General features: G+C 43.4%; 1 protein-coding gene across 1 annotated transcript in view; it reads right to left on the bottom strand.

The window, feature by feature from the left end:
* CFAP100 (cilia and flagella associated protein 100) overlaps window positions 1-19,670 on the bottom strand; it is a 40,611-nt gene that overhangs the window by 1,045 nt on the left and 19,896 nt on the right. The window contains exons 3-13 of the mRNA XM_067303648.1: window positions 13,540-13,646; window positions 11,917-12,109; window positions 11,248-11,315; window positions 10,418-10,581; window positions 9,706-9,786; window positions 7,813-8,235; window positions 6,453-6,504; window positions 3,365-3,513; window positions 2,405-2,540; window positions 1,697-1,899; window positions 71-164 (exon numbers count right to left, since the gene is read on the bottom strand). Coding sequence (XP_067159749.1) covers window positions 71-164; window positions 1,697-1,899; window positions 2,405-2,540; window positions 3,365-3,513; window positions 6,453-6,504; window positions 7,813-8,235; window positions 9,706-9,786; window positions 10,418-10,581; window positions 11,248-11,315; window positions 11,917-12,109; window positions 13,540-13,646 — 1,670 coding nt within the window. The remainder of the gene's footprint in view (window positions 1-70; window positions 165-1,696; window positions 1,900-2,404; window positions 2,541-3,364; window positions 3,514-6,452; window positions 6,505-7,812; window positions 8,236-9,705; window positions 9,787-10,417; window positions 10,582-11,247; window positions 11,316-11,916; window positions 12,110-13,539; window positions 13,647-19,670) is intronic.

The raw sequence follows: 19,670 nt of genomic DNA, 5'->3' as shown, positions 1-19,670 counted from the left end.
TGTTTAAGTACCCCCATTTTCTCTGAAGTGAGCTGTCAGACAAGGTGTTCCTAGAGACTGCCGCACTTACCTTTTTCTTTATATCTGCCTGGGCTCTTGCCAGGGCCCGTTGCAATCTTTCTTCCTGTAGCAGCTTCTGTTGTCTTTTCTTTTCCTTTCTGAGCCTTTTGAAGGGAACGAATAAAGGATGAGTTGAACATGGTGGGCAGCTACATGGAATATACTTTTGATGCCCAGCTCCTCTACCAGCAAAAGATCGCTGGAGCAGAGTGATCTGGGTGTAGCTGATGTTCCAGCTCGTTGCTGGGAAGGGTGTTCTGATGTGGGGCTGTCAAGGAAACGCTGGGGCAGTTGCTCCTATTCTTTCTGGGGTGAAGAGGGGAAAGTGTGTCAAGCTTTGCAATGCAGAGAGACCAGACCCTTTTTCTTACTGTGTTACAGATGTGCTGTGTACTGCCTTCAGCAACTGATTTGCGCTCTGCAGCAAGGCTAAGGTGCTCACCAGCTCTTGTTTATCTTATGTTCTTACCAGTGCAACCCGGGTCTGTGACATTACTGATGTAGAGTAGCAGCATTTTACATCTGTGCTGCCACAGTTTACCTAAATGTGCAAAGTGGAAGCTGATAGAATTAACTGGCTCTGATTCCTTATGGGAATAAAGCACTGGAATGGAGATGGGCTCAAGCTGTTGAACACCCTGCAGTGAAGAGGAAGTGAGTTTGTAACCTTGTGATCTTCAGAAAATTTTTAAGTTGTTCTCACAATATCTTCTTTGTTATGTCACATTCTTTCCCTGGTTCTTCCCCTCCATCCCCAGTGTAGGGTAAATGTGTCCTACTTCTTCTGTAAGTTAGAATGCAAAACCACTCACAGAACATCAGGAGGAGGTATCACACCCCTACTACTAAAAAGGTGAAGATGCAGAGAAAGAGAGCAAATAGGAAGGAAATGTCACTGTTCTGACTAAAACCTCATGCTACCTTTTTTTTCTTTCTTTTTTCTTTTTTTTTCTTCCCCACATGAACCTGATTCAGCTAGGGATGTCCAGTTGCAGCTTTGCTGTTTGCAAGGCGAACTTTCATGTGTTGAGCCAACAAGAATGTATCTGACCTCAGAACCTAAATTTCTTGTGTTCGTTTGCTACTTTTAAAATTTAATTATACAAGTTAAACTTCAGAGTTTTATAGCAGCAAGCATTTTAAAACTGCCATTGCTGACAAATGCCCTCAAGTACCTGTTGAATTCTGACAGAAGAGCTGGGTGCGTCAGATGCTGAGTGTATTAGATAATTATACAAGAGCAATTTTCTATTTAATCAGTTTAAATATTGTTACTACAAATTGTCGTCTTAAAATTATGATTCTCATTATTGAATTTGCTCAAGAGATTTGTTTTTTTTTCCTTTTCTTCCAGATTTTGACCTACAATTCAGGACACAGGCACCTTCCAGATCTTTTCTAGTATAACTGTGGGCTGCTGCTTATGATCAGGACATGCAAGTACTATGAATGTGAAGCCCTTAGGGGAGCAAAATGGGATGTACTATTCGCATGCAGGCATTCATATTTCTGTTACTATTTCCTGGTTTGATCTGACAAATTGGGCCCTTTCAGTGGCTTTGCTTTTGGGTGTCAACATTTAAAAAAAAAAAAAAAAAAAAAAAAGCCCCGTTTCCAGAGGAGGGTCTCCTCTTACCTTATCCTCCGTTCTTTTTCTTTAGCTTTCTCAGCCTGTTCTATCTTTGCCGACGGGATTCTCTCTAGGCGCTCCAGTAAGTCATCCAGCTGTTTTTCTATCACTGCTAGCATCTGCAGTGTCCCTAGGTTTGCCTCGTTTTCTCCGATGCAGCGGCGATAGACTTCCAGCACCTTTTTGTTCAGGCTCGCAAGCATTTTGTCCTAGAGGTAAGAGGAGATAGGGTGAGACAGAACCGGGAGGCACCAGCTGGGTTCTGCCCCAAATCACTAAGTCTCTCCAGAAGAAAACAGAATTAATACACTTTAATTCCCTCAACAAGATGCTATTGCTTGTTTTCTGGTTTGCTTAGCACTGGTGTCTGGGATAGACAGCTGTACTGAGCCGTTCTGGTGTCTTGTCTCCTATTCCCAGCTATTGCCGTGGTCTGGGCCAGGTTGCAGCCTGCTGCCGCAGTCCTCTGCGGGCCCTACTCCAGCCTTGCAGCAGCAGCGAGGAGTGGACATGCTTGTCCCAGTTTGCTGCCTCAGCAGTGCCTCTAACCTGCCCTTGCTACATCTCCAATGCCGAGAAAAAGGGCTCATCCCTCACCGCTGCGACCAGGGTGTCCACTCTTTTCCCAGGCTGGATATGGCTGGTGGACAAGAACAGCATATTTTTTTCCTACACTAACCCCTTGCCCTGCTGTGTGCTTGATCTTGGATGTACCTGGACATCAGCTTTGTATTCTCCAAAGGAAAAGATGTGAACTCTGAGCTTCAGATCTGCTGCAGTTTCTTCTTCTTTGGCAATAGAGGATTTGACAGTGGCTGCAAGCTGTTTGAGCTGCTCTATCTCCTGGTCCCTAGCCAAGAGAAGAAGGCAGGCATGTTTTTGAAAAGGGCATCTCTGAAACGCGGCTCCTTGCTACCTTACACACTGGGACGGTCCCTCCTGCTGCCGGCAGATGGAGATAACACTTCATGCCATTTCTGGGGAACACGCACCTATGACTCCCAGAGTAGAGGGAACTTTTGATTTTTCTGAACTAGCGGTTACTCTGTTGGTGTGGGGAAGGGAGAAGTAGCATAGCTAAATAGCATTCAAAAATTTTCAGTCGATCAATGCGAAAGGTAGATTCTATTTAAAAACATTCACAAGTGGTTAAACTGCGCTTTAAATGGGAATACATCTGTCTACCTGCCAATGAGATACTATATTGCAATTACATTTGGATTTCCTGCTGGCTTCCGCTACGAAGAGTTTGCACTGAGTTGAAACAGGTGCTGGTCTGGATCACTCCAGGGCTTGCCTTGTTTCTTCCTTTGATCATTCCTTATAAGAATTAGATGTACTTCCTGGCTTGCATCCCCTCCCTGACTGTAAGACACTCTAGACCATGTCCTAGGCCTTTTTCTCCTAAAAAATCCTCTAGACCCTCCCAGACCTATTTCCTGTATTGCATAGATGGGTCACTCTTTTCTGGGAGTTTACAAAGCAATGAGTTGGATGGGCTCTTTGGTACAAGAAAGAGACTTTTTGCCGTGTGCTGCAAGGAGACCATTATGTGTGGTCTGCAGCATGCAGCCTGATGGTGAGGTGTCAGTAGAGGGGAGATCACTTGCATTTTAAGGTTTTGTCACAAGGGTCCCCTTTCCATCACTTACCGAATTGCAGAATCAGACTTACATCCTGTTACACGTGGTGATTAAAGTGTGTCGGAGCTCGTCCAAAGCTTCTTCAATGTCCTGTGAATTTTGGATGAGGGATAAGTTCTGTTCCTCCAGCTCCGTGAAAATAGACAGCAGTTGCTGGGGGTCCGTAAAATACAATTCCAGCTCCTGGAGTGAAAAACACATGATGAGTGTGTTCTAGCTTCTTATCAATTGAGCTACATGGAGGTTGGTCTACACCTCGTATCTTCTGCTGGTACGTGATAGGATTGGTTTTTTTTTCGTTTTTTGTTTTTTTTATACAAAATTTATAACACACATTGTGGCGTGAGGGTAAGAAGTTGTATCTACTCCAAAGAGCTCACATTTTAAAGAAAAGACATGGTTTGGCTGAGCAGAGAAGGATTGTTAAGAACTGGAAGAGAGGAAAGCAAAGGGCCTTAAGGGCTGATAGGAGAAGAATTACATATCCCAATTATGCATGGATGGTATATGTCATTGTATCTACATGTGACTACATATGTAGTGTTGCAGCTGTGTTGCTCTAAGGATATAAGGGAGGTAAGGCCCTCTCAGTCCTGATCCTTACTGTGCTTTCTCTGCCATCTAACTTGACATATATTGGTAAACTCAGAGGAATTGTCCTGAGCTTGTTTTAGTTTTGATGCTTGATGCTTTGATTTGAGACCTGAAGAAGGTGTCCTAAAACTCACCTGGGTTTTTTCAACCCTCTTGAAAAAGTTGTTATTTTTTCCTCACAGACTTGCCTAAATAGCATGCTGTTTGTGTATGGCTGGTTCACTCCAAAGAAAAGAGAAGTTTCCCTCATTTGTCTTTGGAATTTAAAAATAAAATGGGTTTGTGATCCCTCTCTGTTCCAGAGGAAAGTGCAAAATTAGGAATGAGGAAAGAGGGAAGTGCTCCCTTTCCCCCAATGACTTTGCCCACTGGAATTATTTGTGGCACCCCAGCCCAAGAGCTCTTCTCCTTGCACAGTCCCAAAATGTTACCACGTTCCATCAACAAAATTCACTCACATAGGGACAACCAAAGCGTTGGCCCTGGCCCAGGTTAAACAAGTTTCATCATGCCCCAGAGTGGTTCTCTGGTTTCTTACAGCAGTATGGGGTGGAGGGGCTGTGGGTACTGAAAGGTGAGGTTTTTGCACCTGCTACAGCATGATTCTGAGCAGTGATTTTGACTCCTGTAACCTCTCTAATCTTTTTTTCTAGGACCAGGCCTGTCTCTGAAGCCTTGGCTTTTTACGGACAAGGATAGTGTGATTTGTGGTCTGCAGCCAATGGAAGTCATTAGGATAAACCCAAGAGAAGCAAAAGGTAAGACTTACCCTAAAAGAGAGGTAAGGCCTGCCAAAAGGCTGTGTGCTTTTTTGCATTGGCTTAACTGAGAGGGGTGATTTCAACTTAAATTCAGCTGGTGCTAGAACAGCAGAGGCTTTTACTTTAGTTCAGCAAAGATAATTGGGAACAGGGGGAAACTGAAATGAAACAAGTGAAGAGCAAACTCAGTCCTGGTTATCCAAATGCTCTCCCAGATACATGGGTACCTGATGGTCCATGTCCATATACAAACCCTCTCCCCCTTCATGCTGAGTGTGTAGCTTGACGCTGCCTCAAGTATCTGCGCTATTAAAACAAGCTGCCTTTCAGGGAGTAAAAACTGGTGCAAACGTTGTGATTAGGAGGTCCCTTTAGATGAGCTGAGCCTTGGGGTAGGCGCATTCATGAGATGCTGACTTTTGGGGCAGAAAGACCTGGGAGGAGCAGCAGCTTGGCAAAGAGGTGCTGTGAGGAGATGGACAAAAGCTCAGGTCCTGGCACTGTTGGAGGTGTCCATGGCAGGTGGGAAGTAGGACTGGACATTGGGGCTCAAGTGTCCTGCATTGGAGAACATTCCTGAGATACTGGTCTGAGGAATGAGAGGGAAAGCCTTACAAGGTGGGAAGAGTTGAGAGAGAAAGCTGAATAGGAGGGCATGGGAGAGTCAGCATCGCTTTATTTTGATTGGTCTTTGCTGCCAGAGTGGGATAAAATGATTGACATTGGGAAGCAATCAAATACCTGAAGAAAAATGAAGTATCTAGCTGAGATGACTCCAAGTCCATGCAGTGTTACCAGGCCTGGTAAGACCCTATCATACCTGCCTGCTCTCCACGTTCCTTGTTCCCAGCCTCCCTTAGGGGAAGCTTTGGCCAATCTGTTCCTTTTTCCTGAATCCTCTTTGTGCTCCCATGTTGTTAGCAGGTGTGAGGAGACCAGGAAAGTAACAGAATGGAAAAGAAAAAAACTGCTACTAATATAGTAGCATAAATAGCTAATTTGCAATAGCTGGATAGTTGTTTGTGTAAGATCAGCTATTCACATGCAGTTGCAAAAAATGCATCTGAAAATGTTGGCCTTAAATAGCTATCTCTCAAATTAAAGATTTTTTTTATTTTAAATTCATATTTATCTGAAAAATGGAGGTAAATGGAATCTCTTGGGTGAAAGAATGTTTAAAAATCATTATTTTAAAATATTGACGGGGATTAGGATGGATTTTTGCAATCTAGTTTGCTGCATTTAAGATCAGTATTTGCCCCCAGCTCCATTTCCGTTTTTGATTCCTTTGAGTTGGCACCTGTGATGTTTATGTTGGGTTGACACTGGATGAAGTATGGCAGAGACCACCTACAATAATCTGTTTTTTTAGAGTTCAAGAAAAGTCATTTTTGTACTATCAATGAAAAAACTGTTGTTGCTCTTTTTTTAGGAAAATTTCAATTTTGGACATATGATACCTTTACAAATCTCAAAACCTCATGTTATGTCATGTCATATCTTGTTGGAGGGTGGCAAGCTTTGAGGTGATGGTAGGCTTTTGGAAGGCGGAGGGAAGTTAAATCAAGTTATTTATAATATGTATTGCTAAAAACATGAACATTTATGACTACACAAACATACATTTAAAACTAGTGGCTACAATAACTCCTCAATCTTGCAATGAATGGTTAGAAGGTGAAATAAATTAGTAACATCAATAAATGACAGAGGGGATGAGAGGACAAACAGAATGTATAAATATTTCAGTATGAGACGTCTGACCTCATCCTCCTCGTCCGAGCAGGTTTCACTCTCTTGATCCTCCACTAAACTTCTGAAAAGGCATTCTGTGTGTCAGGTCCTTAGAGAAATGATAGCTCAAAGGAGAGCTTGTTAGTGTATTATAAACATGGCAAATAACCAGGCTGACATCTGCAAGCAACCTCTAGATTCAACTACAGGTAGCCAGCAGCTTCCCTTTCTGTTGCGCATTGGCCATTTGCTCTTGAATAGTCCTTTGAACATTCACAAGTCTTGGGTCCTCCTTGGCTGCGGGCTGTTTATTTGGGGGTCAGTAGGAGCTAGGGTTCACACAAACGTGCAAGGGGGGAGCTGCGTCTGCCCTTGAGTGAGCTGCCTTCCCAGCTGCTAGGAGCACCGCTGACTGCAGCAGGGTCGTGTCATGACAGATGGGCCTGAACTGAGGGTGTTGATCCAAACGGCTTTAAATTTGGTGGGAGGCTGAGCTCTTGGGTGATGAGAATGCTGAGCCTCGTTAAAATGGCTCAGGTAGCAGCCTGGCAAGTGTAGAGAAAGCCTTGTTCTCTATGCAGGATATATTACTGCTCCTAAATGGCATGGTATGGCCACCATGGGAGTCTGCAGCTTTTACCCACCCGGGAAGAAGGCCATTGAATGCTCCCTCCCTCAGCCCGGCCTACTAGTGTTAAACAGCAGTGCAGCCTCTTCCCTGCTCAGCCCCAGGGATAAGCCAGTGTAAGAGCTGCAAGGGCAAGGCAAGAGGCACCCATCTGGTGTCAGCAGTGGAGTCTGCTCATCACCCTGTACTCCTGTCCCCTTGTGCCGTGGAGGGGCGAAAACCCTCTGCTCGCAGCATCCTAGTTCCAGCCCCACTTGTGCCCGCATCATTCCTACCATGTGGCAGCAGCCCAAGGGCTTCACAAGGGGTGCCACCTGCAACGCTCAGAATGGAGACAGAGGAAATGGCCCTGTAAGCAATGGCTTAATTCAAAATCTCTTATTAGCCATGGCTTTTTGGCCTTAGGAGATGTATGATCACCAGCCCCCCATGCTTTGCTCTTCCAGGCAATTGCTTTCTTTGCCTCAAAAAGCTGGAGTTAGCCATACTTGCCTCATATTCCCACCTGCCCATCCAATTCTCTGGGCCTGCTTATGGTTATGGAAGTGTTATTCTGCCTGCATCCCAGTATATACTGCCTGAAGCCTCAGTTACTGACAGCAGAGTCAATGGAATGCCAGTCTACAGTGACCTTGGACCTTCATTCATAGCAAAACAACAGACAGCTCACCATGGAGGTGAGGAGGAGGTTTCCTCTATACTGACTCCTGTTCAGCTGGGTGTTCTCTACCGTACCTGCTGTTTTCATTGTCTCATACTTACAGTTTTACTGTTGACAGAGGCTTCAGAAAGTCTTTGAACTCTGGCCCAATCTCGTGTGAAAACCTGAAATCCGAACTTTCAGAAGGCAACAGAGAGCTTTGCGCATCTAAATAGCTGGTACTAGACAGATCAGCAGTTTTTGTCCTGACTGTCAGATCCTGGCCTGGACAGAAAAAGGGACATACACTTAGAGTGTGGGACTGTCCAAGCGAGGAGTGGGAATCTCTTCCCTGGCACTTACCCTTCTCTGCAGTAGTGCGAGGAGAGGCACTTTCTTCTTCAGCTTTGGAAGCTGTTTTCAACTCCTTTTCTTTTGCATGCTTTTTTGCATATTCTTCCTGCCACTCTTTTGGAGACAGTTGATAGAGGAAGTCCCTGTACCTCTTGTACTCCTGCAAAGTATCCTCAAATTTGGATATATCACTGAGGTGAGAGAAATGGACAAGCCATGCAAAGTTTGTTAACGGGGTGGAAGTCCCCTGAAGAAGGGACGTGTCCTCATGAATGTGCAAAGACAACCATGAACCAGCCCTGCTTGCTCTCTGGGCTCCCTGATGTGGAAGCTGTCTGGTCACATCACTGTGGCCAGACCCTTGCTATAGCTCTGGGCTTGCTAATTTAGGAGTGGTACTAGGCAAGTGTGGCTTGGTGGCTGGCATCTGGCCAGCCTGAAAAACAGGCAGAGGAGTTCAGATCTGTTGCCTGGATCTATTTGATCCAAGGAGAGCTATTGTATATCAAAGTATCATCATTTTACCCACCACCCCATCAGGGTCTTCAGATTTGAGCTGCAGGCTTTGCTGATTAGTTTTTATAGCTATCAGCCCTGCAAAGCCAACACAATTAACCACTGAACCACTTAAGAGGGAGGGAGCAGACATCTCCCCAACAGAAGTGGTTGCGAGCTGCCATCTGCAGCTTTGCCAGTGTTGAAATACAGTGATGGAGTGGGACTCTCATGGTGTCAGCTCGTGGCTGAGCTGGAGAGCCAGAGAAGTGCATTTAGCAGAAAAGTGCTTCTGTTTGCTCTCATGTCCCAGCCCAAACTTCAGCCCCTGCACCTTTGGGAAACCAGCAGAGAGCTCCTGTGCTCCATGGGTATCCCCAGGGGACTAATATGGCCCCTGATGTAGATGATGTAGAAGAAAGAAGAGGTGAGACTGAAGTGACCTGGCCTGACTCTGAGCTCAGCCTGAGCAGACATCAAGGAGGGCATTAAACCAAAGCAGTCAAGTTCCCTTCGCTTAACAACTGCATTTTACTTCAGAGGGGCTGGAAATGTGCACCTGATCAGTTATTGTGTCTCAGCTGAGAAGTGGTAACTTTTTCAGCTGTGGCAGCTCTTTCACCTTCAGTTTATATTCATCTCCTCAGGAAAGAAATATCTGTTCCCCACACACTGCCCACAGGAAAGAGCATGGTGGCATTTAACAAAATGAACAGCTACTTTATTACTGAATGGTCATGGTGTCACTAGAAAAACTCAGTCTTTCAGTCAGTGAATCAAACCTCAAGCTACATTTCATGGCTTTGGTGCCAACCATGAACCAAGAAATCTTTCCAGCTCAACTTGTAATGGGAATCACTTTTTTGGGGGTGTTCATTTCAGGTCATCATTAAAATGCATAGCTTAATTTTGTTTGTTTTTTACTCTGAAGCTACACATTTAATTTTGGCTTTGACTTAGTTACACTTTTTAAAAATGCCATTAACAAGTTAGGTCATTTTAGAAACAAAATCAGTATCTGGAAAACAAAAGTTGAAACATTTTGACACTTTTAAAATGGAACATTTTTGGAACGCTTTTTCCTGATTTCTTTTTCCCACCAAGAGATGCAGCTATAAGGACTGCTAAAGGCTAGACAGTAAGACTATTCAGTGTGCAAACATTACCTTTCGAGGTTCATTATTTGTGAAGTAATTGCTTGGATCTCCATTATTTTCTCTGTCTTTGCTGCAGTTTCTTTTTCAGCACTAGATAAGAATGCATAAACATAAGGCATAAAATAAGTCAGCAATTATTGGGTAGCAAACTGAGATGCATATAAAATAGAGGAAAAGATGTGGGAGGAACTCTAGAAATCTGTCATATATGAAGATGTACCACAGGTGATACTTGGCTCCTGTCTGAAGGCCATGCTAGCAAAGAGAGTGTGTGGTCCCAGTGACACTTCCGAGTCACAGCCTCCCTAGTTTGGCTGCTGGTGAGCTCTGGTTGCTGCTCTGCCCTTGTTGATACTTGTTATGGGCTGAGATGCCCATATCACTTCACCTAGAGGACAGTTCCTGCTGTGAGGGGTTGGGCAGAAGTATCTCGTTGTTGTAAGGGTGTTGTGAGAAGAATGGAAGTGGTGGGGACAATGGCAGGTAACCTCGCTGCAGCCAAAACAAGGGCTTATGCAATGAGGGGATTACTCAGCTATTGGTATGCTTCATCTCTTTCGCAGTATGGGTGGGGAGAAAATGCAACCGGGACTGTAACTCTGGGAAAACCCAGACACAGAGCATTTGCGGGTGGATGCTAGCCCTCCAGGGAGGTTAAGCAAAAAACCCTCCTATGTCCAGTGTAAAAGAGCATGTGGGTGGTTCCCTCAGTTTCCATTACATTTTCAGGGCTTGAGCAGAATTTTTGTCATTCTCCTTCAGGAACTCATCAAACATGAGAGCATCCTTTTCCAGGTAGCATTCAGCCTTTTCCAGTTTTCTTTCCTCTGTCTTCGCTAAGTTCTCCAGCCTCTGAATCTCGTCCCTCTTTACTGCCATGATATACTGAAATGAACCCAAAAAGCAACACAAACACATTGGTTGGCTTGTTCTAAAGTTATTCTAGTTTAACATTGTTCTTGGTTACCTTACTGCCTTATACTTGTTGGCAGAGAGCATGAAGATTTCAAACCAGGGTCTTAGTACAAGCTAGGTAGGTAGAGGCCAAGAGATGTTTCAGAAGTAATATAGGAAATTAGCAGTGAAACTGAAGACAGAATCCAGGAATTCCAGCACTGCATTAGCTCCTGGATGACAGTGATTGATTCAGTTGTGTTATAGCACACAGGTGAATAGAGGTGAATAATGGGGATATGCCAACAGGGATCCCTTATTTTGAGTTCAGAATGGCTCCCAGGTATAATTTATATATGGGATAGTAAGGGCCAAGATGTCAATATCTCTTTGGGTCCCACAAATGAAGTGGAAACAGTTGGAGGGCTGCTACTGGGTGGTAGCGAATGACTTACTTTCACCTCTTTCCTGGTTAGGGATTGCTGGCCATGGACTATGAGTGCCTTTAATACAGGAATCAGACCATCAGCTTATGAGGTGTGATTTATACCTCCCTGGTGTGATCTCTAGGCAATAGCTCTCATGAGAAAACAAAACAAAGCAACACAGGGAAGGATAATTAAACAGAAAGCAACACTCTTAAAGAAAGCCAAGTACCTCAAGTAAAAATATCTGTCTCCTGTTGTTTACATAGTCATGAAAGCTCTCTTTTTCTAAATGCTGATCTGAAATGAGAACATAAAGTTGCTCAGACTAGAGGGAGAAACATGGTCAAAGCAAAACACATTGAATGTGGAGACCTCTGAATTTGGATGTGGTTGGCATTGGGGCCAGCAGTACTGAGCATGCTATGCCATTGTGGCATTGGTTGAGATCAGTTTTATGTGGGCTTTGGTAAAGCTACTCCTCACTTCAGAGGCAGAAGATTTAGCCCTATGTGCACTAAAATCCAACTTTAGGTCAGCTTAGTGCAAATACCTCCATGACACACAGTCCTACGAACTCTAGGCCAACTTCTGTTCTGACTCTCAGCTGACACCCAACACCACGAAGAGCCCAGTTACTTTGGAGGCCACAGGAGATAGTGGAATTCAGTCTACTATGGTGGTGAAATGTGCCGCGTGTGTAAATGCATGAGATGGAGAGGGCCCAGCCAGAGTCTGGCAAGATGTAACAAATGACTACTGTCTACAGTAGGACCTCACTGAAGTCAGCTAGAACTAACTGGCTGTTTTCATCCCCTCTTTGATTTTTGTTTTAGGCTGTTATCCAGCCGAGCAGCACCTGTAGCACCAAGCAGCTACAAAGATAGTGGGTGTTCCCTACCTTTGGTAAGGGCTATCTTCCATGAAAGACTATCCTGAAAAGCTTTCAGTCTCTCTGTTTCTGCTGCCTGTTTTCTGTCCTCTTCTTCTTCCTCTTTCTGGAGAGCTTTCCTGAACCCCTTTTGCTTTACATTTATCTTAGTGGAGTAGGTCATTTTCTCATGTATTTTCATGGTCTTCCTCCTTTCACGTTCCTATGAAGAGATGTCAGTTATGTGGATAGTTTGGTTATGTGCTTTGTCTGCTGTGGTTTTTAATGTCATGGGTAGTTATTCACAGTCTAGAAATTTGCAAGCTTCTGGTATCTTGCTAAAGCTTGTTTGCTTGGTTTATCTGACTAATTCCTGTGATATCTTCTCCGGATGCAGCCAAAACACTTCCTCTTTTCTTAGCATTTGTTCTCATTTGTTTGTTAGTATTCTGCGTCTAGTCACCAGCTGTACCAGTTTGTATGTGTATAAACTGTACCAGTTTGTACCTACCCAGTGTTCTCATTTTTCCTCCTTGGGTTATTCTTGGAAGAGAATGGAAATTTTAAGAGACTCCTGTTCATCCTTCTAATAAAAGGGCACAGGACAGCCCATGCTCAAGACCAACTTTGTCCATCTTTCACACAGGCATGTAAACCCTTAAGTCTGGATTGAGATGATCTCTTCAAACCAACCCCAGAGCTCTCTGGAGGGTGAAAGGTTATTCATGCCCTGTGGTCTCACATGGGGTAGAACCTGTAATTCATTACTGTCTGCTCAATTTGTGCATGGGGTAAGCTGAGGACATCACTCAGCAGACATCCTTAGCACACTTCTTCCTAAGCTCTTCCCCATACTCTTATGGTGACTTTGAACCCAAGCTAAAAGCAGACTATCAGTCATCAAAACGTGAGGCAAGGAGGCTTGCCTAAGCTTGTTTGGAGTCCTTGCCTTTGTGATTTAGAAACAGGCCTCTTCCATGCTACTGCCTGGCTTCTGCAACTATGCGCAATACTCAGACCTCTCAGTGATGCCATGCTCTCTCTGTGACTTCCCATCCCCTTTGGATCACATGCCCAAAGGGAAGTCCACTAGGGAAATAAGGAACAAAAAGACATTCCACAGACCCAGCGCTCTGGTCTGGTGGGTTGCTGTTCCCTATCTTAGGAATAGATACCTAGGGCATGAAACTGATTTAGTTCTTCTTCCTAGGCATTCGTATGGCTGGCACTTCAGAAGAAGGTTGCATCAATCATTAGAATACAACTTTCCAAGCAGAAAGGCAAGCCTGTTCAACTGGAAAGCAAGAGTTCTTGCACCAAAGCGTTCTGTAGCTATAAATACCAATAGCACTGGCAGGCATCTCCTACAGAAACAGAGGGGAGTGGTAAATCTACCTTTAAGTAAGGAGAAAAAAACACAGTGACAATGCACAGATTTTGCACTAACAAACAGCAAACCTGTGCTCCGATCTGCTCTTGGTAAAATTAATCCCCATTGTGGACTTCAGTGGGCTTGTAGCTGATCTGGGAGATTCTCAGCTGAATCTATTAGGTACTGTTTCTCTTGTGCAGTAAATTTTGGTAAGATTTATGCTGGCTGCCTTCCCTGGTGAAACCCTGTAATACCTTTTGGCCTAAAGCTTGTATACATACCTCCTTAGCCTTTTCTCTTTCCTTGTCCCTTATTGAGAAGATATCAATATCTGGAGGGATTGTAAATGGATTTTTTGTGGAATTTTCTTCATCCTCTTCTGAACTTTCTGCAAGAAATGGATGAAGATGTAGAAGTTGCAAAGCAGAATGTCAGGACCCAGTGCAAAGCATTCTGCTGTGTACAATGCCGTGGCTGGAGAGTGTCCAGCTGTGGTCATAGCTGGGGATGTCTAGCAATGCTGAATCAGGAGCAGGAAGCTGGAAAGAGCTTCTAAGAAACCCAAGGATATAACTCAGACTTCTGTATTGCTTATGTTACTTGACCATGTTTGCTGATCAGGTCAGGATTTTAACCTGGGATTTTGGTCAGTCTGGAGCTGTTTTACCAGGAACGGGTCCAGGATACGAAAGGGTGTAGAACCAATTGGAGTACTGACAAGAGAACTCTCACCAGGCAGCCACAGCAGAGGACTCTGAGGCTGAGACTTCTCCTGCATATTATACTCAATAGTTTGCCTTTTATTGCTCATACAAGCCTCAGCCGAGAGGAGGGAGATTGGCTCTCCAGAAATGGTGTGTTTGAACAAAAGGATGACACCATGGTTTAATCATTGTTCTCTCAGGTGCAGCGGTACTATCTGACTTTTAGATGCTAAGAGGAACCTCTTTGTGCCCTGAAGAAATGAGATCCTGCTCCAACCTGTAGCACCTCCAAAAGTGTCATGCTACAGCTATTGCTCTCTAGCTTTTACTGGGACACAAAAAGATATTTTTCTGCCTATGGTGCTGTCTGCCTTTAATGTCTTCCTGTTCCTCTTCCCATAAGGCAACAGCTGGTGAAACTTAGGTTTGATACTTATACGTGTATGTATGTATGTCTTTTATTCCTCCTACGCCCTTCCAGCCCCCTAACCATACACACAGTGCTACTGCAGACTGACAGCCCGCTCTTAGTCCCCTCAGGTTGCACAGTCAGATTCCAAGTCTCTGCCATTTACTTGGAGCGTTTTGAGTTTTGACAGATACTAAGGATTACTTTCTCAAAGAGAACTGGCTTGGCTCAAGCAGTCTATTGATGAAGGTTATGAAAAGTCGCATCACAAAGCGTCCCATTCCGCAACCTCAGTGTTTGGTTTTGTAACAGTTCATGCCTGCAATGATATAAGCATAAAACTTGAGCTGACAAGAGGTATGCCTCTGGTTCGTGACAGCTGACTGCTGACTTTTCATAGCATTTAACAAACTCGATCTGTAAGAGCAGAAGCCCCAATATACCAAGTGTCAACTGTTTGGACCTCCTCCAGCTCTCTTGTTACTGGTAGGCATCTAGCACTCTCAGGAGAGGCAATAGGGAAAGTATAACACACAAGCCATTCCTATTAATATAAAAGAAATCTCTTAGTCAATTGTCAAAGCCTGAGGTATCTCAGGTATCTGAGAGACCAAGAAAAACTTGGTAAGGATCTAGAGTCTTGGCCGTACTAGGAGTTTTGGTCTGTCAGAGTTCTGCATTTGCTCTGAGGAGCCACTGAAGGCACACCCAAGAGTTGTGTTCCCTTGCAGTATCTCTTCCCATTTCCTAACCTCATTTACTGAAGTGTTCATTCACTTTTTTCCTCAGGCAGAAGTTGTACGGAAGCTGTTGGAGAGCCTGTCTCATCTGATCATGGGCAAAGGAGTATGAATAGAGGCCTCTCCTTTGAACTAACAGCAAAAAGCTGCAAGAGCACCATGACATTACCTGACTGCACGAGCTGTGTTTTCGTTCCAGACTGGGGAGAGAGGCTTTCAGAGCTTGGCTTTGTAAGTGGAGATGACATCTTTGACCCTGCCCTAAAGAAAACCATAAACAAATCAATAAATTAGGACCTGCCAGTAGATGATGCAGTAGGTTTTACAGCAGTGGTAGACCCACGGCCTTTCTGAATCTTAACCACTGAGTGTTTTTGTCTGTAGGAATTAACAAAAAGCTTCAAAACTGGAAAATATCTGAGTTCTGACCCCGAAAAGGAGACATTCATCTTTGGCTTATGTGAAGGTTGTGTAAAAGACAGTCCTCTCTACGTACGCAGTGATGGGGAAGCAAAGATAAAACAATTTGGAGATGACAACCAAGTCAAGTCTCTTTCTTGTTCCACCCAGAGCTGTAGTTCTGATCTAAACCCATGGTTTCATCCTTCCATTGCCAGTTTGCAAACAATGTTTTACTTCCTAAAGCAAGAAATTGTTCTGGCACTGGGGATTTTTTGTAATAAGGCCGAATAACTGTTGAATGGTAAAGGCATGCTGTAGGAACTCTGTCCTCTTTAATTTTAGACTGGCAAACTGTTGAAGGTGAGTTCTTTTGTTTCTCTGAATCCACGCTCTGTTGTAGTCTTTGCTATGGATCCCAGGGGAAAAGGCATAATTATAATGATCTCACTTAAAAAGAACTGGTACATCACTGTTCAAGTTATCCTCTAATCAACAAAGGCAGCAACCAGGGAGGTATTAGTTCAACTGATGTAATTCTGCTGCTGGGGTCATTCCTGATCTGTACTGGTGTAAGACACAGCTGAAAATACCCTCTTCCATTTGCTCTAATTTTAAGGCTATTTTAAAATATCATTATTTGCTCAGAACAGCCTCCATTTTTTATGTATTTTGAGCTAAACTCACCTGGCCAAAATTCCATGCATGTCCTTGGTGCTTTGTGTTTCCTATTGGCTGTGTCTCTGTAGCTGCCCAGTTAGTATCTTATTCTTTGGTGGTATCAAACTTTCACTGTTGATGAGACACAGAGACCAAGGTAGAATTCAGGCTGCTTGAATGTGACCCACGTTTTTTTCTGCCTTTTCAGTTCTTGAAATACCTTTCCAAAAAGCCTCTTTGACTGGTCATTTAGTTTTCTTGTCTCTCTGAACATGGGCATAATTTCATGGGATTTCTGTTTTCTCCCCATCTGTGCTGTGGTACAACACAACCCCTGCTGATGTGCTGAGTTTTGGAGAAAACCCAGCAGGGCAAGGGTAGGAAGACAGTCAAGCGCCTGCAGCATTTGGTTGGATACACATTACGAAATATGCAGAGCATTTGTAGCAAACAGTGCTCTTGGTGCACACCTTGATTTATGTAATCTAAAACCCCACTAATCTTGTTCATGTGGTTGATTGTTTTCAATTTCTGCTGAAGGGAATAGGGTTGAAAAGCAGGAATAGACAGGATACTGGCATATGGAAAATGATTTATCAGTGAAGTTCCCTGAGATACACAGTGCTTTATAATACATGTAGCAAATTATGGGAAGCTGTGTTTCTAAGATTAACTTATAAGTATTAATTTTGTCAAAGTATTTTTGGTTTGAGGTTGTAGGGGTTTTTTAAATAGACTGTTTGCACTTTTTGGAAATAATGCCAAAAGCTATGGATGCACCAGTCGTGCTAACTATAGTTATAAAGCTCTATAATGCAAATAAAAAATTGCTTTCTTGCTAGAATCATTTGACATATATTTCACTGCCTCTGACATTTTTATGTCTCAGTAGCTACATACCAACAGCCAGTAGTATGTGAATCAATGGATAAGGCATTCATGGTTTTAATTACTGATACATTTATCCACTACTTTTTGCTAGCATCAAGCTGCTGTGCAGAAAAAAATGCCAAAGCAAACATGCAAACAATTCTTAAAATAATATAATAAAATCCGTCACCATGTTCCCAGAGCACTGAATAAGCATATGTTTTATACACTCAAATAATTTAAGCAATACCATCATTTGCAGAGAAGTCTCATTATGCTCACAAGGAAATCATTCCAAGTTTTGATCTATGGAGAAACTATTCTAGGGACAGATGTGTCCGATTTCCAGACACGCATACCCGCTCACTCTCGCATGGAGAAGTAAATCATTAGTGCATGTGATTTCCTGGTGAAACACATTAGTTCCTCCACTTGTCTTAATGAAAAGTCCTATTTGATGTTGAAAACAGAAAAGAAATTGCTGCGATGTTCCCTCATCCCTTTATTATTATTATTTTTTTGTCTTCTCACCCAAAGGAGACCTCCCAGTGCTCCTCTCCACTGATGGCCTTGGTGGGACACAGCCCGGTCGGTGAGGGGACACAGGCACCCTGTGCACCCGGCTCCACTGGCACTTTTGTTCTTCTCATGTTTGTGCTGTCATGGAAACCTTCGCTCCCGTTGCTGGGTGGCATCTGACGTCATACAGCGGAGAAGGGCTGCACTGCCGGAACGGAACGGGGCCCGGTCAGGTCGGTCCTCCCGACAGCTGGCCGCAGTAAAGGTGTCCCCAAACCACCTGCCTGGCTGCCCTGGAGGTGCTGCTGGAGGTCCTGGGCAGGCAGCTGCCCGACTGCAACCAGCCCTCTGAATGGAAAGGGAAAAAGTTTTGAGGGGTAAAAGGTTTCCATAGCTTTCCAAGATTTTTTTTCATTATTTTAACCCACTGTACCCCATGGCCTGGGCCTCAGGCATTTAACTGCATCTCTGCAAGCAAAGCAGTGGGTTGAGGAAATGAGAGCTGGAGGCTGGGACTGTAAAACCGACTGTAATTTTTAGTTGCTCTGTGACTTTGATCTATCATTTTATAGCCTCTGCCTTGGTTTTTCTGTCTGCAACGTCTGAACTGTTAGAGTTTGGAGGTTGTGTGTGATATCGGTGAATGAATTGCCATTTACTGGAGGTTCTCCAAATGAATAGTGCTATAGAAACCTAAATATTATGTTCTGTAATATCATATATTTCTACAGATGGTTTGATAAAATATGAGCTGAAAAAAATAGTACGTTTTCAGGGAAGAAAAGATCTCTAAATCCCATATTTTCTCTATCTTGTTTCTGAGAAGAGAAAATCGGTTCCAAATGGATCATCTTCTTCTTTAGACTCTTTAGACTCTGTATTAATAAAATTTCAGCTTTCTGAAATAGCAGTTTCTTTCATTTACTGATAGGTTTCCAGGCAGCTTTCTCCATCTGAATAAGTCACACAATAAGTAGCGTGATTTTCTGTAAGTGCAAACTCCTATTTGATTGTTATAGTTCTTTTCCATAATTGCTGATTATCAAGAGACTGGATTCAGGCAACAGAAGGAAAATGCTTATGAAGAAATTTCTCTTTATTTCTGCACATGAATGCTTTGACTTTTAGCAGTGATGCAGAAAAACACAGTGCTATCTTTAGTATGTTTTGGGAAATTTCCCAAGTGTACTGGGGAATATGTATCAAAAATAAGACTACAGAATGATTTCCATTACCAAAAAAAAAAAAAAAATCAGGAATAAATTGTGCTTGAGATGCACTTTTCTAAAGGCATAGCATCAAATGGTCTTTGTTCAGAAATACAGGTTTATTACAGAATTGCAGATTTGCAGCAGTAATAACATGAGTAGCAATCACGGAAATAGATAACAAAAACCTAGAACATTTGTGTAGCTGTAGCTCTGTTTGGCATAATTTCTGGCATCACTGAATGATACATTTACAGACACATTGCGCTCTCCTACGCTACCCTGACTAAACACTTATTTCCTGAAACTAGAACAAAGCTTATTTAAAAGCAGAGGTGTAATTTGTGAATTCTTGGAACTGTACAAGCTCTTCAGAGCTTTTGTTTATCATTCGTACCCCACACATACTTTAAGCCATTTGGGCTTTGCGTTTTCTTGAGGACAAAGAAATTTTTAAGGCCAGAAGGACTTCTGGGATCTATTCTTAGCCACCATTAACTTGGTCAATGAATGGAATAACTGTCATATGCACATCACGGGAAAATCTGCCTGGTGGCATAGGCTGTGCAGCTGAGCAGCGCTGTAGCTTGGTAGTGATTTCTGGGTTGTATAATGTAGCTTCAGGGCACCAAATTTTTGGAGCTTATTAAATGTCTGGGCAGTGCTTTCTTGGCACACATCTGAGGCGGACAGGCAGCTTGCATGATAAGATTTACAGATTACCACTTGTGCTTCCAACAGAAGGATGCTTGTGACTTTGGGGGCTTGTAGAGGGTAGTTGTGTTAGGAGACAGGATTGGGATTTCTTACCTCTTTTCATTTCTTTCTTGAGGGGATTATTTGACGTCTCCACTCCTTGGTCCCTCCTTTTGTGATGTGGGGACACTGATACCTGCTACAGAT

The sequence above is a fragment of the Apteryx mantelli genome, chromosome 12, assembly GCF_036417845.1.
Source record: "Apteryx mantelli isolate bAptMan1 chromosome 12, bAptMan1.hap1, whole genome shotgun sequence".
Lineage (NCBI taxonomy): Eukaryota > Metazoa > Chordata > Aves > Apterygiformes > Apterygidae > Apteryx > Apteryx mantelli.
Note: the sequence above shows the minus strand (reverse complement) of the source record. Positions and strands in the feature narration are given on the sequence as shown.